General features: G+C 41.2%; 1 protein-coding gene across 2 annotated transcripts in view; it reads left to right on the forward strand.

The window, feature by feature from the left end:
- GRIA1 (glutamate ionotropic receptor AMPA type subunit 1) overlaps positions 1-27,946 on the forward strand; it is a 297,774-nt gene that overhangs the window by 208,969 nt on the left and 60,859 nt on the right. For both annotated transcript variants that reach the window (XM_081826209.1, XM_081826208.1), the window contains exon 11: positions 2,991-3,361. In XM_081826209.1, the coding sequence (XP_081682335.1) occupies positions 2,991-3,361 (371 nt within the window). The remainder of the gene's footprint in view (positions 1-2,990; positions 3,362-27,946) is intronic.

Here is a 27,946-nt window from a genome sequence, read left to right on the forward strand (position 1 = left end):
AAAAGTTATCATGCCTCTTTTTTTTTTAATGAGGAATTTGATATCCCAAAAGACAACGGTCTCACTTCAGACCACGTGGTCAGCAAGTCACAGAGCAGAGCAGCGGGTATGCTTTCCCAGTGAGCTCGGCCTTTCACCAATCCTGCAGAGCTCCAGGAACAACCTCAGGTGTTTGAAACAACTCTCCAGACCTCTCAGTCAATGTCAAACAAGCTAAAACACTGCAGTTTTGCACAAACCACCTTCGCTCTCTGGACCTGAGTTTTTTCTCTATAAAGTAAGGTCACGGAATGTCGCATCTCCCACTGTGTGTATCCTACACACGTGGGTCTCTTTTGATGCTCAGGATCCATGGTCAGATAATTTTAGAAGTACTGCATCTACTTACGTCTCTTGGAAATTCTCAGCACACAGTGATCTTTTAAAGGTTCTGAGAAGTCTTGCCCCAAAGTAACCTGTTTAAATTCATGTTTTCCAATGTTTATTTTCATGTTGTGCTTATTAACATCCTTCCAGAAATCATGTTCCATGAAACAAATCCTGGAATCGCTGAATGAACTAAGCACTAAGATGATGTGCTGCTAGGATTTTTCCAGTCTGCAATTCCTTTTGTTAACTCACGTCAGGAGGCATCAAACAAATCCATTCAATTCTTGTTACCACTTTCAAAGCTGGTCTTCATTCATTTCCCTTTTGGATAACTTGTGGTAGTACCTCTAAGTTATTTCCATGACTTTTCTCCTCCCTTACTTTTCTATCTTTCTTTCGATGTTAGGTTCCGGAAGAAAGAGTAGGTATCTTCTCCCTTGCACTAGCTTGTAAGTGTTTGGGGGGAGAATATATATATATATATATCAAGATTTATGCAGTGGTTATTAGGGAAAAGAACAGAATTACTATCAAATTCACACCTGATTCTACATTGCTTTATGGAAAGTTTCTTTTTCTAGGTGAGAATTTAAGTCATTCTGAAGCCAGGCTTTTGATTCCACCTAAAGCACCCTCTCACAAACCCCAGCCAATGAAAGTAACCGGAGGAAATCTTGTCTATGCAACACCAGCCAGCAGCTAAGCGGGGCCCTCATCTGCACAGCATCTGTCACCAGCTTCACATCTGCACTGCAGTGCAGCATCATGAGAGAAAGCCAGCCTCCTGGAACAGACTTGCACAGACGTGTCTCTCATTTCCAGAATGAGTGTTGTGGCTCCTGTCCATGGAACCTTCTTGGGTTTCCAGGATCTCTTGATCTCAGGCCAACAGAACAGTGGACTTTTATTGTGTAATAATAGAGAGAGGGAGGGAAGACCAAAGAGCAAGGCTGGTGATTCCACATGCTGGATGTCCAAGGATGAGCATTTCTTCCAACCTTTTCATGTTTATCTACATGCTGGATTTGAATTTTTAAAAAGTGAATTAACTATGTTTCTTAGGAGTCTTCTTGAAAAATACTTGTGACACACCTTTTCCTCCTCTCTGCAAGGCTTTCACTCACATGGTTCCCTCCTTCTGGAATGTGTACTATTGCCAGAGCAACAAGATCCTACCCCTCCTTCAATGCCAATTGTATGTGTCACCTCTTTTATGATGCAGCCCCTAATCTCCTCAGCCAAAATTAATGTCTCTCTGGTCTTTCTTCTGTATCATTCTGTATCTCTTGGGTAGCACATATCCAACCTACCTTGTAGACTGAGAAGTTGTGTGTGGGCGGCTGGGGTGGGGGAGGGGGGATATGTATACCAACCTCTCCTACTAATTTGTAATACCCTGAGTGTAGGGACCATAGCTCACCTACAGCTTCCAGCCTAGGGCTTGCACATAATAAGTGTCCAATAAGTGTTTATTAAGTTAAATTTGCCTTTATCACCTTATTAGCCAGGGATACCTTGGCTGCAGGTAAAAGAAACCCAATCCAAACTGGCTTAGGCAAACAGAAAAGTTGGTTTATGTTCCTGGGGACAAACAGAATATATTAACCCATTTTCCTAGGAGTCCAGGGTAAGCCCTGAATTTAGCATGGCCCAAATTATATTATGGACCAGTTTCTGTATCTCTCATTCTGACTCTCAGGGCTAATGCTCATTAAACCGACTTGGGTCCTATGCCATTTTTTTTTAAAGGTTTTATTTACTTATCTATTTATTTATTTGAGAGCAAGTGAGAGAGAGAGCATTCATGAGCAGGGGGAGGGGTAGAGGGAGAGGGAGAAGCAGACTCCCTGGGGCTCCATCCCAGGACCCTGAGATCATGACCTGAGCCAAACAAAGGCAGCTGCTTAACCCACTAAGCCACCCAGGCACCCCGGTCCTATGCCATTTTTGAATGAATCATTCTGACCAGGGAAATGAAGTACTGATAGCCAAACCCAGGTCATGTGCTTCACCACATAACCAGGTGATCAGCCCCATTTGAACTAGAAGGACTAGGAGTGGGGCCGGAGTGATTTTCCAGCGGTGGAAGGAGGTATGGCAGCCAGGCAGGCAGAAGCAACAGATATCACAACATCCCCCTCCAGTAATGTGAAGAAGATGCCTTCACAGTTAGAGCTTGTCAAACAATGGGATCATCCCTCCTGTAAGATAGTGAGCTGATCATTCATTTGTCAGAAATACCTTATAGAGGGTGCCTGGGTGGCTCAGTTGGTTAAGCGACTGCCTTCGGCTCAGGTCATGATCCTGGAGTCCCGGGATCGAGTCCCACATCGGGCTCCCTGCTCAGCAGGGAGTCTGCTTCTCCCTCTGACCTTACCCCCTCTCGTGTTCTCATTCTCTCTCTCTCTCGCTCTCAAATAAATAAAATCTTTAAAAAAAAAAAAAGAAATACCTTATAGAGAGTAGGAGGGATTAGACTTCTAAGGTTCTTTTCAACTCTCACATCCTTTAAGATGCAAAAGAATATTCAGTGGACAGAGAAACAAGAGAATACAGAGCTGCTGAGCTCAACTGCATTTTTTCTTCTTCTTCTTCTTCTTTTTTTTTTTTTTTTTTTGCAGAGAGCCGATGTGGCCGTAGCTCCTTTAACTATCACCTTGGTCCGGGAAGAGGTGATAGATTTCTCCAAGCCATTTATGAGTTTGGGGATCTCCATCATGATAAAAAAGCCACAGAAGTCCAAACCTGGGGTCTTCTCCTTCCTCGATCCTTTGGCTTATGAGATTTGGATGTGCATTGTCTTTGCCTACATTGGAGTGAGTGTCGTCCTTTTCCTGGTCAGCCGCTTCAGCCCCTATGAATGGCACAGTGAAGAGTTTGAGGAAGGGCGGGACCAGACAACCAGTGACCAGTCCAATGAGTTTGGGATATTCAACAGTCTGTGGTTCTCCCTGGGAGCATTCATGCAACAAGGATGTGACATTTCTCCCAGGTCAGTCAGCTCTTCTCAACCCCTTTGCTCAATGCTATATTTTTCTTGGGGAAAAAAAAGCAAACACTGGAAAGTTAAGGGATAGGAATTATTTCCAGCTTTACTGTATTTAGCTTTTCAATTATGCTTTACAGTCAACTGTCCAGTGTATGCTGTCGATTATCTGGATGCCTCCTGTGTCTGAGCCAGCTCTGTCCGCTATCTGGTTGATGTGCTCTGTCAGGATGAACAGGCATAATCACAAGTCTGATGTTCTGTAGCTGAAAGGTTCAGAGAAGGGGCGAGGGACAGTATGGTACAACTAACATTTAGTGAACACCTATCAGATGGGAAGCAAGGTTTTGAGTCCCATACATGCATTATCTTACTGAATCCTCACAGAAGCATAAGGTGGGACCCTCGCTGCATCTTCTTTCATAAATGAGGAATCACATGAACTTGAGTCTTGCCAAGGTTATCGGGCTAGTAGCTAGGTGAGTTGAGATTCGGACCACCATCCTATACTACTTCTAAGTGATGGAAGGAGCACTGAACTATGAGTGGGTCCCAGCACTGGCTGTAGTGTGCTCTGTATGGCCCTGAGCAGGCCACCTGGCCCTACTAGACCTCGGTTTCCTCAATTTTAAGAGAAAAGGTTCTCTTTTTCTTAGTTCTGAGATAGACCTCAGAAATAATCTAGTTCCAGTGGTGATATAAATTTGTTTCTTATGTTTTAAAACTGGGGTTTCTCAGAGGTGCCTCAGATACTGCATTGAGAGAACTTGGGTGCCCAAATCAGTGAGGTTGCAACCCCTCCCCCCCACAGAACCAGAGTAGTTCCATTTTTGTCTGTTTTATATGATAGTGAATACTATTTCTTTTGAAAAAAAAAAAGTGATTCTGAAGCTAAGAAAGAAAAAAAAGAAGGCAGGATGGAAAGTAGGGGACATGAAAAAAACTTGAAATCTACCAATCTGGACCAATTCCCATATTTATTGACCTCCTGTCTTTGTGTGTAGTGCTCTTTCAACTACATTCTGGAATGTTCATGCCACAGATCCCCTCCAATTTACCTCATACACAAGCACTGACTATATTTCCTTTTCTTTTTATGGTTGTTCACTGTCTATGAACTCCTTTTCCACTAGGCAGTCCCTTGCAGACTACCAAGTTCCTAAAGCACACAGGGTGTCATGACTTACAACGTGGCTGTCGTGAATAGATTTGCACACACTGTCACCCTCTGGGGGCAAATTGCATAAATATTAAGCCCCTGTGGACCTGTGCTGGAGGCATCTTTACCACCTGTCTGATTTGCATTTGAGAGTCAATGAGAACCAATATTCCTAAGTAGTAATGGAATAAAATTCTCCCTGAGGAGCTTCCCTCAGGACCCATTTTGGCTGCTGTATAATTTAGGTAGTCTCATTGTTCACCATTATAATCTTGTTTTTCTTTAAATAAGAAGACAGTTGGGGGGTGGGGTGCGTGGGAGAGGAGGTGTGAGACTGGATGCTTGGCCAATACTGGCAAACACATGGTGAAGAGTAGATAGAACCAAGCAGGGGAAGGACTTGCTTAAAAATAAATCAGGCCAGTAGATAAACAGTGGGAAGGGATGACTCTCAGCTCGTCAGTATAATGTAGGGCCATCACAATATGCACGTGTCTAAAAAGACCCAGGGGTTGTTGTTCTCCATTATTTCTTTCCTCCATGGGCATCTCACCTCCTAATGGTTCACCCGCGTGTGGTCTGACCTCAGGGTATGTTTTCATACTCCCCACCTTCCTCCCAAGGTCTCAAGTCAGTGGCCCACAAGAGCCGAATCCCCTGCCAGGCCTGTTTTTATTTGATCTGCACAGAATTTGGTCATGGCTGTGCACAGCCGCATGGCAGCTGCCCTCCTCAGCTGATCCGTCATCCCCCTCGGCACCGACGCCCCCAGCTAACCACCTTCATTCCTGTGTTACTCAGCTGGCCCCTGGGAGGGTATTTGAGTTTGTGACCTCTGACTGCAGAAGGATGTTCAAACTTTGCCTCCACGCCTTCTGAGGGTTCCACTAGAGTATCTTAGGAACCAACACTGAGGTGAAGAGGAGACTGAACAGGATCCAACCCAGCCTCCTTCCTCCCAATCTTTGATAGAATACCTCCACTCTCCGCCTGTTTTTTCACTGGTAGAATGGAATAGTTCCCACCGCAAGTATTGTTGTGAGGTTTAAAATAGAATGATACATATAGAACCCAGAATATAATATCCAGGAAGCACTATAAAACAAATGCCATTTTTTGTTATTTTATTGATTTTATATATTGAGCTTCCACTCAACTTCATGCCAAGGTTCATGGGCCTCTAACATGCAGAGCACTGTGTCAGATAATCTGGGTTATGGTGGGAAGAGCTTTAAAGGGCTTGCATACATCAAATATCCTTCCAAATGAGCTTCAGTTAGTTGTTCTTGCTGTTTACTTAAAGAATATAGCATAAATCCTCACTAATTTAGATTTTCAGAAACTAGATTCCATCTGAATTACATGTATTTACACTCACACACGAGTAGCTTTATCTCTTCATCTCTTCAAAGTTCATGTTAAGGTCTATTAATCAAAGCCAACAAAATGTAGCTAAATGTGCTTCCCTGCAATTAACGCAATAATCTGACCACAAGAATATGAACAGATGAAGAGTTGTCTTTCTTACATTATAAGAAGCATGGAAGCAGACAGCAGCTCATGGTTCAATGAAACCAGGATCTGCTGTTTTGGGATTGTCTTGGCATTTGCTCATATTCACAGGATGGCTACACCCAGATATCGTGTGCATGTTTCAAGCAGCAAGAAGGGGAAGAAGGGTTGCCATTTCTAGCTCTTTGGCTCAAAAAAAAAAAAAAAAAAAAAAAAGCTTAACAGAATACTCTGCACCACAGCAGCTGATGGCTGCTTTTCTCTCTTTAGTCAGAAACAGTGGCCCATGATCACTTATAGTGGCAAGGAAGGCCAGTAAGGCAAGAACTTAACTAGCCTCTAGAAGGGAAGGGGTTGGGATGGCTGTGGAGGAATCAGCCAGCAGCACTGGCCACAGTGGCTCAAGCCAATGTTTTCTGCACTTAACACCGTGGATAAATAATCTGTGATTAACATATTCAATGACATAGACCAGTAAATGCTCCTGAAATGCTTTAAAGACTCTTCCCAACTCTCCTTAAAATACTTATATGAGAAATTGGGTTTGTGTAAGCTATTTAACATTCCGAAGTTAAAATTCAGTTTAGCTATGATCACAGATTTCAATTTTTTGCATTAGGCTGATGGTGAGATTAAAATGCCATCCGTGAATTGACTTCATAGACCTGCTTCTTGCATCTGATGACCTATTTTTAATAGATATTTAGATTCCTTTTCCCATAGAGAGGAACATTTTGAGAAGAGATAAACTAAAAGAGGAACAAAACTATCACAGGCAATATGTATTTTTAGTTCCTTCAACTTTCTTTTCTGCACCCTTTCCCCCTATTTGTAGCTAGTTTCATTCACTTATTCAACAGATATTGCTAATTGTCCATGATACGCAGGGCATGGTGCAGGGTGCTGAGAATATGAAGATATATCAATGAGGAGCATGGGGGGCTAGGAGTATTTGCTTCAAGGAGCTGCTGAGTATAGTGCTGTAAGACAGACATTAAACAGGCAATTGTGATGCACTACAAATAAAATGACCCTGCTGTAGCAATAGATAATAAGGGAAGTTGAATTACAGGGGATTGACTTAAGGAGTTCTGAGACAGTTTCTCTGAGGAGCTGATAGGTAAGAAAGAGGTGGGCTTGCACAGAGCTGAGAGACAGAATAGCCGTGTGCAAAGCCTCTCAGATGCAAAAGAGCTTGGCTGCTTTCAAGGATGGAAGGGGTGAGCAGTGTATATGGCTTGCAGTGAATGAGAACGGGTTTGAGACAACATCAGAGAAACAGGCAGAGTCCAGATTATGTGAGGCCCCATACCATAGTATAGATTTAGAGTTTTACTTTAAATATAATGGGAAGACATTGGAGAGTTTTAAGCAAGGGAAGGATTGATTTACATGCTAAAATACCAATCTGGGGAGCTATGAGGAAAATGAATTGGGCAGCGAATAGTCAAGAATGGAAGCAGAGAAACCAAGCAAGAAGATCTCATGGCCATCTAGGGGAAATTATAGTGATGGAAATTATAATGGTCATGAAAATGGATTTGTGGGCTACTTTGAAATTAGAACTGACAGCATGTGCTAATGGACTGGATATATGAGAGTAATGGGAGGGAAGAGTCCATGATGGATCCAAGAGGTAGGGAGCATTTGGAAAACATGGAACCAAAGTTCCAGAGACCTTTAGCTTTGGGTTGGGATCATTAAGATGATCTGGTTTATCCATCTCATGTTACGCATGAGGAAACCAAGGCCCAAGAGGGCAAAGCGATTTCCTCTGAGGTGATCGAGACAATCCCTGTGGCCTATTGATGCGCAGTCCAATGCTGCCTACCATGCAGTGTCAAACCATGCAGTGTCAACCCGAGGCTCCCACTGTCTGCAAGTGAGCTAAGAGTGAGCCTCTTCACCTCTTAATTCCCACAGCCCCCACTTCCTCATTGGCTTATCCATGGGGTCAGTACTTTTCTGGGTTCAGATGACCTTAGTAAGTAGAACAAGAGGAGTTCGGGAGGTCCTAGGGGAATAGAGGAAAATGGGAAATTATGACTGCAGCTTTCAAAACTCTTTTATTCCTGATCTTAAAATGTATCAGAATATATGATAATTATCTCCACCTAGTGAAGATAATTAGTCTCAGTGAGAAGTCTTGAGTGGAGGAGTGATGACACTTTAGAGATCTCCAAGAACCCTATACCACACACCTCCCCCACCCCACCAGCTAATCTACTTGTCAGGCCAAGCAACTGATTCACCATGGGAACAGGATAACCAATGAGCAGATCTCAAACTGATAACCAACGACAGTCTGACCTTTGCATTCACACAAAAGTTCCATAGCAACCAGTATGCAATGACACTGAGAGGTGATGAGAAATCCACCCCATCCACCTCCTGTTCTCTCACCTCCTCTCCCAGAGACAGTCATGCAAACCTCCTCCTCTTGCTCATCTTGTGTCATTTAAGTGCTGCGGGAGGAAAGAAGGGATGCTGAGAGTAGAAATTCAGGGAAGTTGATAGAAGCTACCTGAAATCATAAAATATTTCACCTTTAGAAAACATAAACCTCATTTAGGACACAGATTCATTGCTTCAAGGAACAATATCACAAGGATGTGTAGACAATCATGATGCAAGAAGTGTAGGACAGATGCTTTGTTGCTTAAGACTAGGTATAGGGGTTTCTACAGGGACCACCTGCATCAAAATCATCTGTCCCTCACCATTGTGGCTTTTGCAAATGTGTCAGGTGTGATCTGTGTAGGGACTATCCAGGATTGGCCCCATCCCTGGAACTTCAGCTCATTGCCTTCCTTTTCAACTTTAATCCTCTGCTACCTGATGGCAAGACCCAGAGCCAGGCTCCAATGCCCAGCAGTTTCACAGATCATTGAGAAGCACAAGAGTAGAAGTTTCAGAAGCTCCAGAAGCCACATGGAAGTATTAAAATGAATGCAGTGACAGGAGGATAAAAGCTTCACTGGATATGCAAATGAAAAGCATCATTTTCTGCATCTCAGCCAGCATTTCTGGCCACCAGGAAGAGGGAAGTCAAATGATGCTCTCCCTGTCTAGAGTGCTCTGAAAGTCCAAGGTTTGAGCAGCTTAACTGAAGGAGAGCTTGTTTTTTTTCTTTCAAAAATCACCATAGGCAAATGTTTAGAAAGTGTTTCACTGAAAAGGGATGTTTAGAGCCATTTATTCACTCATCAAATGTTTATTTAGTGCCTATTATGCAACAGATACAGTTCAAAGTACTATAGGACATATCACTGAACAAAGCAGACAAAAAATTCCCTGCCCTCCTAAGAGCTTACCTTCTAGTGAGAGGAGGCAAGCAATAAGCAAAACACCTGTAAAATGTAATCAACACCCCCATCCCAATTTGATAGGTGAAGGTTCTGGCATACAAGGAGGGGAGGGACTTAGCCAGGAGTCACAGAGGTAATTCGTGTAAGCTCAGTAACACAAGAATGGGCGTCAGCTGGGGGCTGTGGTGAATGGAGACATGCATATGTCAGCCAAAGAAGGCAGCCCCCACTCAGTTCTGGACAGTCATTGACCTGGGAACTCTATGCAGAGGAAACAGCAACATGCCAAGATTCAGCTTGTGGGCCACCATTTGGAGACCCCTGGAAGAACAGCAAGGAGTATAATGTACCACTATACCTTTAATTAATGTAGACCATACTTGGAATATTATATTTATGTACTTTTTAAAGGAATTTTCCCCCTCCTGCCTTCGTTTTTGGTCCCAAGTATGTGTTCCAAAATGTGATCACTATGTTTTTCTCATCTTTCACATGACTTAGAAAATCTAGGCCATGGATGGGTGCTGCACTAGAAGAAAGATGATCCCTATGTCTCTATAACTAAAAAAGCCTGCCCATGACTATATCTTCCTAGGTTCTACATTTTCCTGGAGAGAACCTCTCCTTTCCTGGAGAGAACCATTTCTCCTGGAGAGAAAAGAAAGTTTCTTTTCAAAATTTCTCTGGAAATACAGCATCTTGGATCAGAAGACCCAATTGTTCATCTGGAAAGAAGTACAGAATTCTACATAGGGAAAACATGAAAGCATTATTAATCAAGTTGATGGGGATTGTATGCTCATACTCCAGTGATGGTTTTGAATATGAGTTAGGCACACTATCCATCTGTGCAAATGAATACTTTTGCCCTAGGGATGTTCAAGGAAGATAATGGGCAAATTAAGCCCAAGGTATCAAGCAGAAGATCAATGGTATCAGGCACACTAACACAGAAATGACAAACCTAGGTGATGATACTCATGGTGTGTCTCTGATGGCTTAAGAAGGCCTTAAAATAAGGAAGCCCAGTACCTGCTGGAAGCAGAATGGAGTCCTACCCAAGGGAGGCAATGGGAGGAGCTGCTGTCACAGGGGGCAGGCCCACATGACTGGAGGATGTGGTAAAGGAGCTTAGAAATAAGTTTAGTCTCAGTCTACTATTAGCCCACTGGGTGAGTCACTTCCTCAGTCTTGCTTCTCCATCTTCAAAATGGCAGCAAGATGGTACCTACCAAGTCTCCAGACCCCCATCTGTGTCTCCCTCTGATTCTCAGGTTCAGCCAAGGCTGTAGCCAAACCAAGTTGTGCTTCATTTTGTTTATCCATGCCCTTGTCATCCCCTCTGGTTGGAGTGACTGCTTCCATCTTTCCTGCTCAACTCTTCCCCCTTTGCAAATACAGGCTTCCCAACCCCAATTACTCTTCTGAATCTGTGCTTCACAATAATGGTTATGCCTGAAGCCTGGGATAGGGTTGCTGCAATTGAATCCTAGCAGCTGTGCAAGTGTGGGAAGATAGCTTCTCTGCACCTCAATTTCTTCTTCTGGAAAATGAGGATGATAAGAAGACGACCTACCGAAAGGGTATTAAATGACATGGTGCCTGGAAAGCTCTTCCTCTGCACAGGGCTGACCCACAGACAGTAAGAGCTGTTGACATTGCTGTTGCTGTTACCACTGTCAATGCATATCTCTGAGGGCATCCTTCACCTGCAGCCCTGTACTAGAGTACCCTGGCTGTTCCTCACCAAGACACAGACTGGCAGACCGATCTCTGCAGCTCATCCAAAACCTGGCGCCAGGTGTTGTACATTCAAATACATGCTTGTTGAATTAACATGTACTTTCTACGCATGTCCTATTTTTCATTCAATGGAGAGAAAGCAATCTAATGGAGAAATTTTCTAGCTGTCAGTAACTACCTGTGTCACATGGGGAAACTCAATCCTGGTCCATGAAGGGATTTGGAGGAAAATCAGGTAGAACTGGAGAAAAGGAAGTTAAATAGACGCAGAAAACAAAGCTCCCCATCATCCTAATGTTGCCCGTTACCCCATTATTCAGGGATGCTCTAATTTTCTCTTGGCTCACAAAAACAGTAGTAATAATTGCTTTCACTTATTGCAACTGCTATGTGTCAGGCACTCTGGTGTTAGATCACATTACTCATCATCATGACAACCTCTGCCCATGTATATCAGCACCACTCTACAGATGAGAAAACTGAGGCTCAGAGTGATTAACTCCCTTGTCCATGGTTACCCAGCAGAGCTGCGATTATAATTTGTGTGTGTCTGATTCCATGATTTATCCTTGACACACTGCAGCCTTCCAAAACCAGAAATCTTCTGAGTGTCCCTTAAGGCTCTCCATGGATTGTTAGAATTCATGAAAAAAAAGGTCCCATTTTCGTCTGTAGGGCTCCCTCACTCTGATTTTTTAATGGACCTTTTTTGCCTTGGGTTTTTATTCCGTTTTTATTCTTTACAGTCTCTTTGTCTTTAAAAGCCATCTCCTGAGGAAGGGAAGGTAAGCACCCAGGAATGCACTCTGCCCCCACCAAGAGGAAGTTCATTGTGGCCAGCTGGAGAAAGAAAGATGTGAAACAGAAGAAAAGATACAACTAGTGCCACTTAGGAGAGGCCAACCTCTTGGCTTCAGCTAGGAAGTGACTATGGCATAGGGTAGGTTTCATAGTCATAGCGAAAAGCTGGAGGGGGCATGGGATTCTTTAACTGTAGCTCCTTAGGTAGGAATGGGAGTGGGAGAAGAAGAGACAAAAAAGATCACAAATGGCCTTAAAATTGTAGGGGTGAGAAACATCTAGGGTCCACACATTTATCCTATAGAAATGGTTGTGCAAATGTGACAGGATGTATGTATAAGGATGTCCCTTTCACTGATGTTTTAAAAATCTGTTAGTAGCCCACTGTCCCTCAGTGGAAGTCTGCTGAAAGAAGCGATGGTTCATCATCCAGTGAAACCCAATGCAGCTGTTTCGGTAGAAGAACAAGAATGCCTGTGCTGCTTTGTAAAGATCTTCAGGGTTGCATGGCAGGGAAATAATGGGTTGTGGTCCCACTGGCCCCAAATTACAGGATCTTTTTCACTGCACCAGGCTGCCTTTCTGGAACACAGGGAACTAAGAGAATGTGTAACTGAGGGCTAAACTCTGTGGCATGTGGATTTGGTGCCAACTTTTTTCTGAGAAAGGAAAAATTAGTGTGGGCTGTGGTGAAAAGAGACCTCCGGGAAGCATTGGACTGTGCCTTGAAAGATGAGATAAGATCTTTTACAAAAGCTAAGAAAAATGAAGAGAGAAATCTAGGGGGGTGGGGGCAGAGGGCAGGGAATGCCATGAACAAAGGCACTGAAGCAGGCATGTGTTGAGCCATGGGACCTTTCAGTCAAGGTCATCCCTAGGTACTTATTAGCCGAAGGTTCAGAGCTCACAAAGTTTAACGATAAACTCAATACTATGACTTTGGGGGACCTATAACCTTTATAAAGCCATTAGAGCATCACCTAAGAAACCAAGAATCTAAAATGGGCAATGTTGGGTCAGTTCTTCAGTTGCCATCAGTACGAAATTCCCAGGTCCACATGGAGCATCTTTACTGATTGGTGTTAAGTTTTGGTTTACCATGGATGGAATGATGTCAGCCAGGTCTAATTTCTAGAATGCAGAGGATACTGGCTGGGCATTCAGGGAGTCCATACCACTGCTCCTGCCAGGTTATTTATCTCCTGAGTGGCACAGAGGAGCTGTCAGGCAGAAAGATGCCTTCCCTTCTGTGGAAGTCTGGCTAGGCACCCACCTGATATTCATCTTCTCTTTCATGTCCTAGTCTCTGTGTAGGTACCCATTCTGGGAAGGGGGAGAGAGAGAGAGAATGGAGAGGGGGTTTATTTTGTTTTGTTTCTGGTTACTGTGTGTGTATGTTTCTGTAGACACCAGGGAGCATTAATCAATCAAATGTTTTAATTGAGCACCATCTTGGGTCTAAACCTTGCCTTAGGCACAATGCTAAGCATTATGGCAGATGCAAAGAAGCAAGAAACATGAGTTCAGACACCTGACTTTGCAAGTCAGTAGAAGAACCAAGATATACAAGAAAAAAAAGGTAGATAATAAAGCAGAATGTGTATTTGAATAATTCCCAAGCACAGGATTTGTAGCCAATAGGTAGAGAAAAAGAAGATCACTGAGGACTAAAATGATCTGGGCTGGCTTAGTGAAAAACGAGAGACTTGGGCTGGTCCCAAAGGATAAAACTAAACTTACAGAAGGAACTCCAGGTAAGGCAGTTGGGGGATGGAGGGAAGCCCAAGCAAAGAAGAAGAAATAACTGTGTTTTGAGACCATATAACCATTATTCAGAGAGACCTGGGTTTGAATCCTAGTCTTCCAGTTACTAGCTGTAAGACTTGAGCCAGTAACTTAACTAGCAAGCCTCAGTCTCCTTTAAAAAAAACAGGGCCATTAATGCCAATATCATAGGATTCTTACAAGAATACGTAAACAAACAAAAACTGATGCAGGTTGCCTAGCATACACCAGGGATTCAAAAGTCCTAATTTTCTTTGCATCCTTTTGTGTTAATCACATCACTTCCTTTCCGTTTTTCTCTGGCTTCCCACCACTCATTTATTCTGTGGTGAGAGCTTTCTGGGACTCACTGCCATGAATCTCCTTATCTGGTTGTCCTCCTGGCCCAGCACTGGCCAGAGGGAAGTCCAGAGACTGCTCCCAGAAAAAGGAGGAAGGCTGCCAGGCACAGTGTCATGGCTGGAGGATGTGGACAGCATCACTCATCCCATCCCAGGGTTACTTCGCACTTTAAGCCTGGACAGGAACTGGATCTGAGCTCCTGCCTGCCTCCGTGGCAAAACTCATCTCTCCTGGGCAGCAACCCTTCCCTCATCTCCTGGGCGTCTGATTTTGTTTCTTCGTGGTCAGCATTACAGTGATTTTCTCTGTTTCCCTGAGTGACAGACACTGGTTTTGCAGGACCTGTAAATATGCAGCTCTTTTTCAACAGAGTAATTAAGAGCATGAGCTCAGGAGTTAGACCTGGGCTTATTTCTGCCTGGCACACTTATTTGCTGTGTGACCCTGGACAACTAACTTTGCAACTCAAAGTCTCTGTTACTATTGCAACATAACAAGTCCAAACCTGTAGCATAAAACTACAGCCATGTTATTATGCTCATGGAATCCACGGGTCAGGAAATTTGGAAAGCAGCATAGTGGGATAGCTTATCCCTGCCTGAAGATGTCTGGGGCCTCAGATGGGAGAACTAAAAGGCTGTGGATGACTGGACAGCCGGGGGACAGAATCATCTGAAGTCTCATGCACAGAGCTGGCAGTTGAAGCTGTTGTCCCAAACACCCACATGTGCCCTCTCCATGCTCTGTGCGGGCTTCCCCAGCGTGAGAGTCAGTTCCAAGAACAAGGGACCAAAGAGAAGGCAGGCAGAAGCTGTATCACCTTTCATGACCTACCCTGAGAAGTCACATAGTGTGACTTCTGCCATAGTCACAAGTCTAGGCATATCAAAAGGGAAGGAACCTTTCAGTAGAACAAGTGTCAAAATCACATTGTTAAGAGGAACACATGGAATAAGACAGATTGTTATGGCCATATTTGGAAAATACAATCTGTCATACCTTATATATAAAGAGAAGATAATTCTTTTTGGAATCATTGTAAAGATTAAATAAGTTTTTATGGTACTTAGCATGGTGCCTGACATGTAATCAATAAAAGTCATATATTTATTCATTCATTCTCTCCCCCTCCCTCTCTCCCCTTCTCCCTCTTTCCTTCCCCCCTCCCTTCCCACTGCCCTCCCTGCCTCTCTCCCAGAGTAGAGATATATACACATATATGACATTTATAGTCAGTGCTTATTAATGTGTAGTCAGTGCTTATTAATATTTTGTGTCCATAATAGATTCTAGTAATTATTTAAGTTAATGAATCTATAGATTAGATCCCTAATGAATCTACAGAATAGAGCCTTAAATGTCAGGTAGTCTCTTATCTAATCATCTCATTTTATATTTCAGAAAAACCAAGGTCGAGAGAGTTCACAAAGTGGGTTAAATTAACGTTGACCATTTTGTAGTCCAGACTTCGATGAAGCATTTTTGTGGAAAATAAATCAAGTGACCCTAACAATGAGCAATTTTTCAAGTGGCTGATGTTTAGATTTCAACACCTTTCAGGATATGTAGGACTCTGAACTTCATCATAATCCCTAGAGGCAAATGAAAAGAGATAGGAGGAACACAAGAGCTTGGTGTGTTCTCATTGTGCAGAACTGAACACTGAAACGAGCCAGCTCACTGCCTTTGTTTTTTTGACATTATATATATTGTTCCTGCTCCCCACAGCCAAAGGCGCCACATTTAGGCAATATTTGCTCAGTGAATCAGCAAAGCAGAACAGAGTTAGCAAAATTGAGATGGTGTGCCTTTTCATCCCTGTACTGAGAAGTAAAGCCAAGGCAAACAGAACAAAAGGGACATGGTTTATTTTTCCTCAGCAAAGCCATGTAGGGAGCCTGGCTGGACAAGGACAGGAGTCAGAAGACATAATTGTGGCTGGGTGACACTGGACAAGTCACTTTCCTTCTCACACTTCAGATTTCATAGTCTGAATGATCTAATTCTACAATGGAAAGTGTTTACTGAGCCCTTGTGATCAGTTCTCTCCTTAGTACATGAAGAATACACGGAAATAAGAAATGCCAGATCTTTGCTTATATGATGTTTTATAGTCAAACTGGGAAGATACAACTAACACATAAGGAACAGAGAACTTAAAAAGCTCAGGTGTATCTTGGGACCCAAGTGCCATCCATGGATGACCCAAAAAGGAGAGATGGATGTTGGTAGAAGGTCAGTCCTCATCTACCGATCTGGCTGGAGAAGGGGAAATGGCAGACACATCATTAAACCCGAAGCAAATCCACCAGACCTCCCTACAAAGCCAGTGGCTCTTACATTTCACCATATCTGTGGCATCAAAACTCAAAGGGGAAAAGGAGGATTTCATACGAATACAAAGAAGATTCATTATTTATTTTTTTCAAACCTCAACCTCTTTTTTAGTCAATGGACTTTTCCCTCTTAGATTTGATTTGATATGCTGAGCATAGGAAGATTTTTAATTGGAGTTACTGTTTTCCTCATCTCTTCCCCGTTTGACACACAATTAATTTAATTATTTTGAGGTAAAACACACAATCAGTGCACAAATCATAAATAATAGCTCAGTTTTCATAAAGTGAAAACACCTGTATGATCAAAACTAAAATTAAGAAATAGAATATTACCAGAATCTCAGGGACCTCTTTTTGCTCCCTTCCCCATACAAAAGTAATCACTATCCTGACTCCTGACACCATAGACTAATTTTACTAATTGAGCTGTTTTTGAACCTCATAAGTAGAACTACACAATATGTACTCTTTTGTGTCTGGCTCTTTTTGCTCAATATTATGTTCTGAGATTCATTTATGTCATCACATACAGTTGCAGTCCATTCATTCTCATTTTTGTATAGTATTTCATCATGTGGATACACTGCAATTTATTTATCCAGAAATAAATCCAGAAGTGTGATTATCTTTGCAGATGAACATTTCTGTTGTTCCCAGTGTGAGGCCATTATAAATAATACTGCTATATTCTTGTGAAAGTCTTTTGATGAGCATATGGAATTTCTGTTGGGTATATACGTAGGAGAGGAATTCCCAGACCACATTATTTATAATTCCCTGTTACAGATTTGCCAAACTGTTTCTGAAAACAGATTTACATCCTCATAAGCAATAGACGTGTTCTAGTTGCTCCACATCTACCTTTTTCTACCATTTTAGCAAGTGGGTGTTATATCACATTATGGTTTTAATTTGCATTTGTCTGATGACTCGTAGCTTTTTTGTATTTATTAACCATTTGTATAGCCACTTTTATGAAGAGCTTTGAAAATTTTTTCCCACTTTTCTGTTAGGTTATTTGTTGTTTCTTATTGTTGTTGTTCTTTATATATCCCTGCTCATGCATATTTTCAGATTCCTGTATTATCAATATCTTCTGTTCTGTGGCTTGTCTTTTCACTATCTTGATGGTGTTGTATGATGAACAGAAGTAGTTATAATGTAGCCAGCTTAACAAATTTTTCCTTTATGACTAGTACTCTTTGTGTGTTGCTTAAGAAGTTTTTGTCTACCTCAAAGTCATGAAGATATTCTTCTATGATTTCTTATGTAATTTTACCTTTCACATTTAGATTTGTGTGTCCTATAGATATGTGCAAAGTACAGGATCAAGATTTGTTGTTGTTGTTATTTGGCATATGGATTTCCTATTGAGCTATCATGATTTATTGAGGCCATCCATTTTCCCCACTGCATGCCCCTTCCTCATAAATCAGGTCAACAAATATAAATAGGTCTGTTTCTGGACACTTGATTCTGTTCTGTTGATGTACTTATTTATTCTTGCCCTACATCACCCTATCTAATTACTGTAGCTTTATAATGCCTTGATAACTAATAATCAGATGTCTGGAGAAGGCTGTTCATGGATGCTAAAACAAAGACTGGCTTATTCCATTAGGGACAAGGGGGTAGTATAGAAGAGATTCTCATATGAAATCATGTCTGCAGTATTTTTCTAACTGTGAGATACTGTGATTCCATCGGAACATCAGTGATTGTGGTTTTTCTTGAAGGTCTAGAACAAATCAATAGCTGAGACACTGTCCGTGATTTTCTGGGCAGTGTCAAAATACCTACAAGTGATGGATAAAGCTCAGAACGCTTGTGAGTACAAAAAGCATCCTTTAGCATCCAAACATGGAGCATGTAAAACTCTAGAAACTATCAGAGAAAAGTCAGAGAAGGATTAATTCTCTTTCATTTAAAATTAACCTAAAAGAAAAAAATTCCGTATCAAATGAGATAGAAGGTAGTGGGGAACAAAAAGGAATTTGTTGTGCATTCAAAACATCATTGCTTTTATTGACTTAGTCTCAACTTAGTGTGTGAAGAAAGCTGCAGACTGCATTGGCACACCATAAGAGAGATGAACAAGTAAAAAATGTAAATTTTTTTTCAGATAGCATGTTTTGTGCCAGTTGAGTCTAAGGGTATTACTAAGTAATGGATGTGTTGGGGCAGTTAAACTAGGGGTATTGACTGAGTCGTGTATCACCAAGCTCTCGACACATGATAAAAATAAAAATGACATAGAAAAAGCAAACTCATCTATAGGCTTGAACCGCAGAGCAAAAACTGTTCTGTGCAAAATTTGGTTTTATTTTATCTTGTGAATTTTCTATCCTTGTTTAAGGCAACTATACTGAAATGCTATGACTTTAAAAAGGATAAACAACGTTCCTTTTTGTTGCAGCAAAATAAAACCCCCACACTCAATAAATCGAAACTGTACTGGCAAAAATTGAACAATTCCATCATTTGCTGAAACCTCTAAAACCCTCAAATTTGTTTGAATACTTCTGTAAACAATTCAATCAATCAGTGTTGGCAAAAGTATATGTTAGAGTACTTACAGTGGACTCAGGACTGGGCTGGGTGAATGGGAAGTTCTCAAGGACAATAACATGTGGTCTCTAAACACACACACACACACCATTATTTCTTACTTAATTTACTGGAAAAAATGTTGTGGCTTAAATAATCGAACATGGTGCTAGCTCTCTTATCTCTGTCATAGCAGTCTTTACATGTTATTACAGTTGCCTTTTCAGTACCTATCCCCTAGGCCATTGTTTGTGAAATTTGTGCATAAAAATTATCGAGGGATTTTGTTAAAATGAGATTCAAATATAGTAGGTTTGGAGTGGGGCATAAGATTTTGTATTTCTTTTTTTTTTTTTTTAAGATTTTATTTATTTATTTGAGAGAGAATGAGAGACAGAGAGCATGAGAGGGAGGAGGGTCAGAGGGAGAAGCAGACTCCCCGCCAAGCAGGGAGCCCGATGCGGGACTCGATTCCGGGACTCCAGGATCATGACCCGAGCCGAAGGCAGTCGCTTAACCAACTGAGCCACCCAGGTGCCCCAAGATTTTGTATTTCTAATAAACTGCCAGATGAAGCCAATGCTACTGGTCCTGAGTAATAAAGTTGTAGGCTGACTCAGAGCTCCCCTAGAGTAAGGACCTCATTGTCTTGCCCACCACTATAACCCTAGCAACTACCACAGAGCCTGGATGAATATACAGAGTAAAGAAGTAAATAAGTGTCTAAATACTACTTATTATTTGCATTTATCAATACATTTTTGTATTGGTAGACATGAAAAAAATTTAACAGTATGGGCATAAATACCAAAATAAGAATATGCATGGCCTCATGAAGAAGACATGATGGAAAGATGTAGGAAGTAAAATAGATGGGAAAGTACTATCAAATTATAAAGGGTTTTGAAAACCAGGCAAAGGACTGAATATTAGGCAGGAAATAAAGAATAAAGCAGTATAATTTCCTAATATAAATCAGTATAATAATTCCCTAATATAAATCAATATAATCTCCTAATAAAGAGGAGAGTGGTGGGCTGAGCATTTTGAGATGCTTAATCTGATGGCATTGGGCAGAAAAGCAGTAGGCAGCATATTTTTATTAATTATTAAGACATTATCTGTGCTTCCACAAATCTTCTCTTTTCCTCAACTAGAATGTGAGCTCCCTAAGAACAGAACCTAATTTTTATTCATCTCTATATCCCAGTTTCCAGCAGAGGGGCTGATGTATAGCAGTCACTTCAAAATGTTCCATGTCTGGGTATGCCACTCATGGTAGCCCAGCAGCATCACTAAGGACCCCAGAAGAAAACAAAAACATTTCTATGGTGCCTTGATTGTGGCATGCCATACAGAATGTGAATAATCTAAAGCAGAAGCCAGGGGAATCCATACTGTAAGGACTCAGGTCAGTAGAGGGAGGGTACATAGTTACAGACATCAGAACCATGGAGAGGTCCCAGTGAGTTGATCTGACTCTCTGGGCCCTGTAATCCAAATTTGCCATAATCGCTATTTGACTCTTGTGAGACCAGTGATATTTAGTGGAGCATATTCATGAGCCACTGATATAAAACATGCGAATTACTATAGAAATTATATGCCATATTGTGCTAACTAGGCTGACTACCACTACTTCATTATCTAATAAAAAGCAGACAACAGAGTTTATGCATATGACACCAAATTATTTTCTGTAAGTGTCAATTAAAATGACAATAAAAATGGACCTTACTTTGAGACAGAGCCATTATTCTTGGAAAGCTATAGGAACAATCTGGTTTGGTCTAATTATATTCTGATCTAACTATATCATGGGAGTACAGTATTTAAATCAATGTATTCTGATAAAGATCTCCTGTGTCTTTTGTACCAATCTTGGTTTTCATGGGTTTCAGTGTCTCAACTCAGAGGATGCCTGTATTAAGAGATCCATCAGAATCTGAAAATGCAAATGTTTTATAGCATTTCCCTTTGCCAGATCACTTCTCACAAAGGAAATCACGTATGTGAAGCAGAGTTGAGTCACTTTTAAAGACTCAAGAAGAGCTATTCCTCCTTAACAAGTGGAACATTAAATAAAGACCTGATGATCCTGTGGTCACCTCAATTTCCCTCATATTACCACAGTTGCCGGTCTTTTGGTCATTTGGGTTACCCTCCTCAGGGGGGCAATTGGAGTTAAATTAGATCCATTTCCCTATAATTCATTGGTATTTTCTTAACAGTTGAATGAGAGAAGAAAAACAGCTGCCATACTAAATCTTTTTCCAACTATTAAGATCTTTCTTATGTTAGAGTATTTTATATATATTTGGACCCAGATTTCTTCCTAGTTCCATTCTAATTTTGAAAAAATAAATATGCAAAGATTCTGCAGTAATGAATATCATTAGCCCTCAACAATGTACATAACACAGTACTGGAGAGTAGCAGGGGATCATACCATCTATTCAGTATTCAACAAATATTTATTGAGGGCTTACTAAGTGCCTGCAGAAAAAGTGAAGGTCACAGTCTTTATTTATAAAAGAGATTGGGGAAAAGGGAGAAACTTGCATTTCTTGATAATTTACCATTAGATATACATGGTGCTGGATTTACATATGTTATCCCATTTAATGAACTTACAATTTAGTTAAGAAAGAATGAGAAGGATGATGATGTTAATAGTTTTAATGACAGCATTTTTTAACACATACCATGTGCATGCTACGGTTACAAGTGCTTTGCATGCATTATCTATTTAAATCCTTAACAACCCTATGTTAATCTGTAAGAAGCCTATGCCCATGACATAGGAATAACTACCCTTGCTTTAAAAAAAAACAACTGAAATTTAAAGAGGTGAGGAGTTCTCTCTAGGTTGCACAGCTAATAAAATAGGGAGTCTGGATTTTAAATCAGGTCTGACTAGCTCCAAGGTGTGTGTTCCTAACCATCCACTATACTGTTCCCTTACAAATCACTTAGAAATGCCAAGATCTGTCATATTCTGACCTGAACTCCCTAGAAAGGCATCTTTTGTCCCATTTAAGCTGAACTGTACTCTATTCCCCAATCACATCTGGGCCTTTTTTCACTCATTATTGGTTATGGCTCTTTGAGTTCTTGTTCTTCATGGTGGAGGGAGGGACTGAGCTGACACTGAAGAATGAATAGGACTACAATAGCCAAACTATGGAAAGAGCCAAGATATCCATCAACAGATGAATGGATAAAGAAGATGTGGTATTATGGGTATTATGCTAAGCAAAATAAGTCAATCAGGGAAAGACATGTATCATATCATCTCACCGATATGAGGAATTCTTAATCTCAGGAAACAAACTGAGGGTTCTAGAGGGGTGGGGGTGGGGGAATGGGTTAGCCTGGTAATGGGTACTAAAGAGGGCATGTATTGAATGGAGCATTGGGTGTTACGTTCAAACAATGAATCATGGAACACTACATCGAAAAAATTAATTAAAAAATAAATTAATTAATTTAATTTAAAAAAAAATTGAAATTCTGAATGTTTTATTCCATACTATCAGAAACTTTTGAATATAAAAACCTGATATTTAAATACAAAAAAAAAAAAAAGAATGAATAGGACTTCAGTGGTGGGGGAAGGAAAAGTTAGTTCAAGTGAGGAGAACGGCAAACTCACAGTTCTAAAGAAGGAATAAAGATGGTGCATGTAGCCTAAAAGTGAAGCCACTGGAAATAATTTCTAGGATTGTGAAGTTGTTCTAGTTTGTTCTAGTTCCTGCCTCAGTTCCAGTATTTAAATCAATGTTCCAGTATTGGAACATATACAACCTCAGTTCAACCTCAGTTGAACCTCAATTCAAAGTACTTCTCTCTCCTTCCCTCTCCTTGCTGCAGCCACACCAGCCTCCTTTCAGTTCCTGATATACATCATGCATTTGCCTTTCTAGGTCAGGACCTTTGTTTACAGTTCTATCTGCATGTTGCCCTCCTCCATCCCACATTCCCCGATGTTTACAATAGCAATTAAGTAATGTATTAACCTACTGTGTACTGAAGGACCATCACTCATGTTGGACAGTAAACTACACAACTCCTGCATATTTAACTTCCTATCCACCAGCAGCTGTCTGGCATCCAGCCCAGTGTCTGCCTCACAGCACATACTCAGTAAGTATTTGTTGAATGAGGGGATTCTCTTATCAAGGATTTCTCTAAGAGCAGAGATTATCCTTGATATTTCACCAGAGTAATTGTGGAACTACCAAATAAAAAAGGGAAATTTTGAAGACATGGTAGCATTTAGCTTTACAGTTATATCTATCTTCAGTCTCAACCAAGGTGGATATCATATCCTTATCCATAGTGCAGGCCAGGCTCAGTCTGCAACTTCAACCAGTCCACCACATGGTTACTTAAATGCACTGTTCTAGACCCTATGCTATGCACAAGAGGGGATATTGTGATAAGACATAGTCTTGCTCTCAAAGGGTTCACAGTCCAGTAACCAGGCAACTGTAATGCACTGTGATGTGCACTATGTCAGAGGAAGAACAGGACATTATAAGAGCACAGAGCAGGGACCTAAACCCAGATTAGGGAACAGGCCAGGGAAAGCTTTGTCGAGGAAATTGCATTTAAGCCAGGACAGGAAGGAAGAGTAGATATTACCCAAGTAAAAAGGCATAGGAAGTGTATTTCATGCAGGAACAGCATATGCCTTGTGAGGTATTGTCAGGAACTTGGATCTTTTTTTTTTACTTTCGATTGTGATAAGAACACTCAGCACAAGATCTACCTTGTTAACAAAATTTGAAGTATGTGTTATTGTTGATGATAGGTATAATATTGTATAGTAAATCTCTAGAACTTGTTCATCTTACCTAACTGAAACTTTATGCCAATTAATTAGTAACTCTCCGTTTACTCCTCTCCATAGCCCTTGGTAACCACCACTGGGAAGTTTAGAGCAGGGAAATGATTTACATTTACATTTTTCAAGGATTTCTCTCTAACTCAGTGGTTCTAAGTCAGAGATGATTTTGTCTGCCAGGTGACATTTGACAAGGTCTACAGACATTTTCAATTGACAAAAATGGAAGGAGAGGCTACCAAAACCTAATGGGTACAGGCCAGGGATGCTGCTAAAAACCCTATAATATAGAGGACAACCTTCCACCACAATTCTTCCACCACAAAATATTATCTGGTCCAAAATATTAATCATTCTGTTGTTAGAAACCCTACAAACTGCTCTGTGGAGACATCCTGCCACAGACTTAAAGAGGGGAGACCAGGCAGGAGGTTACTGCATTAGCCTAGGCAAGAAATGATGGCTTGGAGTAGGGTGATAGCTATGGAGTTGGTGAGAAGTGGTCTGACCCAAAATGCATTTTGGAGGTAGAAACAATGGGATTTCTGATGGATTGGAAATGGGGTGTGAGGGATAGAGAGCAGTTAATGTTTTAGCTCTCAGTAACTAAAAGAACGGTGATGCCATTTACTGAGATGGAGAATGTTTGTGAAAGAACAGACATGGAATGGAGACAAACAAGGGTTCAGTTTGGAACAGATTTATGAGTTTGGGGTAAGGAAGAAGGCCCAGTGTGGACTTCAACATTTTAGGAATCATGCACATACAGTATATAAAACCATGGGACTGGATGAGGTTACCTTGGGGGGTGAGTCCAGAAAGTGATAAGGAGAGATCCAAGCCCTGAACCCTTTAGCATTTAGAGGTCATGAAGAACCATCAGAAAGGACTGAGAAGGAGCAGTGAGGAGGGAGGAAAACCAGGAGGGTTGTGTCCTAGAAACCAAGTGAGAGGAGTATATCAAAGAAGATGGCATAAACACCTAGTGTCAAAGGTTGCCATGCAATCAAGTAAGGAAACAATAGGAAATTGGCCACTGAGCTGTGGAAAGAACTAATGAAACTGGGAGCTAATGAAATCACTGTATTTGGAAAACTGGAACAAGCCTATAATATAAAAGTTCATTTGTATAATTCTTTCTGTAAAAAGTAACCTCAAATTGCCATGTCTTCTTATCAGACATGCATATGTATATTCTGGTAGGTTATGCCCCTCTGCAATCATTCCATAAGAGAAGAGAGGAAGTAATAAGCAAACTAAAACCTTTAATTAAAATTCATAGATTGAAGTTGGACAGGGAACCTGGGCAGAGGCAAGAGATTTTTGCATATAGTTAGGATGAGATTAAACTTACTGTGTTAGTGATTCATAGCTCATGTTTATCAAGGAGACCAGCTCAGCCTCTAGCCTTATCTACGATACCTGGGTGTTTGGGAGTGGATATACCCAGAAATCATTTTAATGACATCTTCTGGGATTCAAACCTGCTTTCATTCTTCTCTGGTGCTTTAACTTGGAGAGATAGTCTCATTCTAAATGTTATCCTTAATGATGTAAAGTACAATTCCCTCAAGTGAGATCTGATCACACCTTTGGGTTCTCCTAGTTTCCCAGTCCCTTCACACCTCTGAATAAGGGACTCTCTAATCCTACATCAATCAAACTCCTCCTCCACCCTTCTTTAGTTAATTGCATAAAACATTCAAGTAAGCTAGAAAAAAGTCACACACAGTCTCTTGACCAGGCTTTGAACTAAGATCCTCCAGGGAACTTTTGGGATAAGTATTGGGAAACATGAGGGAATGATACTCTCTGTGGCCTCACCTCTGATTCTCTCAGTAAAATATATAGGAGACAAAATTAAGGTCAGGGATGTATTGGGCTGGGTTGGAAACCTCTGAAGTTTAGAGTGGGGTCCATCTTCAAATGGAAGGATGGGTGGTGACATATAGCAAACATGCAACAAATGGTTGTAATCATAATAATCATTACCACTTTTTATCTAGTATCTGCTAGCATTATCTCATTGAATCTTCATTAACAACCTATTGAGTAAGCAATTATAACTATTCCATTTTTACAGATTATAAAAAAGATGTTCAAGAAGATTACATAAATTGGCCAAACTCACACAATTAATAAGTCAGTCAATCTAACTAAAAACCCACAGGGTCAATTACAGTTCTATCCTGCCAAAGCAACATAGTAGAAAGAACCCTCAGTTTGCACTCAGGGATTTATTTGCCTTCTAAACCTAGCTCCAACATTAATTTTGAGGGTGACTTCAGAAAAAATCATTTAATCTCTCTGAACCTCAGCCCGATTTTCCTCACCTGTAAAATAATCAGGACAACCTTGATGATCCCCAAGGTACCTTCTGGCACTTGCGTCTCTGATTCTAACTTGTGATGTTAGAACTTTAAGTTCTCTCATTTGTAAAGAGTGTTTTGATTTTCAAATATAGTAATCCTATTATTGGATGTGATCTTTACAACAACCAAGGCAGGCAAGCATTACTCCCTCTATGTGTTTTATATGCAGGTGGGGAAAAGACTTGAAATAAAGTAGGTACCCTGTCTATAGTTAACAAAGCTGCTCCCCAGTCGACTGCTCTCATATTCCAGGTATCTCTCCTCCTCCTTTACCTCAGGAACTTTTTCTCCCCCATGGGAACTACCCCATTTCTTATTCCCAGGAAGGTTTTCATTACTAATTTAAATGTTAACTGCTAAGAAGCTAAAGGAAGGGTGTACACAAGGACCACCAGCTCCACCCGGGTGCTAAACAGAGGCTCAGGGACTTGAGTAGGGCAGACCCAGCTCCCTGGGAACATGCCTAAGGAACAGGGACTCAGGCTGAGTCCATCCAGACAGGATGCAGAAAGAGGAAATGGTGGATTTTCCTGCAGGCTGGGAAGTGCAAGGTTGTAGATGTCATTATCCATGGCTATATAGCAGCTGGTTCTATGCCAGCCATTATGGGAAAGATTCTACTAGAATATTTGCTTCTTCCTAGGGCTCCCCATCTTGGGAAATGTCACCATTTTCTTCTGAGATGTCTTTTTTTTTTACTTTAAGTTTTTATTTTAATTCCAGTTAGTTAACATACAGTGTAATATTAGTTTCAGGTATACAACATAGTAATTTAACACTTCCATACATCACCCTGTGCCCATCACAAAAAGTGCACTCCTTAATCTTCATCACCCCCCACTCTGGCAACCATCACATTGTTCTCTATAATTAAGAATCTTTAAATTTTTTTTCTTGCTTTCTCTCTCTCTCTCTTTCTCATTGGTTTTTTTCCCCCCCTTTGTTTGTTTGTTTTGTTCTTAAATTCCTTCTGAGATGCCTTAACCAGAAACCTAGGAAACAAGGGAAGGGAGAGAAGATAGCCTAGGGATTAAAAGGTGAATGCTGGACTCAGGCTACCTGTGTGTTGATGGGAAGAAACCTAACCATGCCAAGCTTCAGTTTCCCCATTCTTAAAATGGAGCTAAATAGTACTTCCTTCATAGTGTGTGATGAGGAATAAATATAAACATCTTGTAAAATGCCTGGCAAAAACAGTCAATCAAAAAATGGAGCCCTCAAAAATCAGTGAGCCCTCTCCTTCACCCTCTATATTCAATCAGTCTTCCCATAGAGATTCCACCTTCCAAGTCTACGTAAGTCTCCTCACTTTCCAGCCTTGCTACTATGTCCAGATATTCATCACCTCTGATCTGGGCACCAGTACTGCCAGTTCATATCCACACCCCATTCTTGTTGCCACCTCACCCTAACCTATCCTCCACTCTGCAAGGTAAAGTGATTTCTCAGGACATATGGATTGCTCATGTCGCCCCCTGCTTTCTGCACCTCACTGTCTTTTTCTGTCACAAAGTCCTTCTGGTACTCCAGGACCCTGCATGGCCTCCTCTTTGGCCTCATTTCCTGCTACCCTGCACTCTCCCAACCAAAGGTCCTGCTGCATGCATCCCTCTATTGTTCCTCTGTGGGGGGAGCCACTTACCTCTTTCATTTCCACATCTTTGGTGTTAGTTAGTTACTGCCTTTACAACCTTCCCCACAATACAACCTTTCCTGGTGAACTCATTCTTTAGGTCTCAGATCAATAGGTCCTTCCTCTGGTAAGCCTGGGAAGTGTCATCAGCACAAGGCCTAGCCCACAGAAGGTACTTAACATCTGTCAAATAAATGGCAA

This window comes from Leptonychotes weddellii, chromosome 7 (genome assembly GCF_054177405.1).
Source record: "Leptonychotes weddellii isolate Sample4059 chromosome 7, ASM5417740v2, whole genome shotgun sequence".
NCBI classification, from domain to species: domain Eukaryota; kingdom Metazoa; phylum Chordata; class Mammalia; order Carnivora; family Phocidae; genus Leptonychotes; species Leptonychotes weddellii.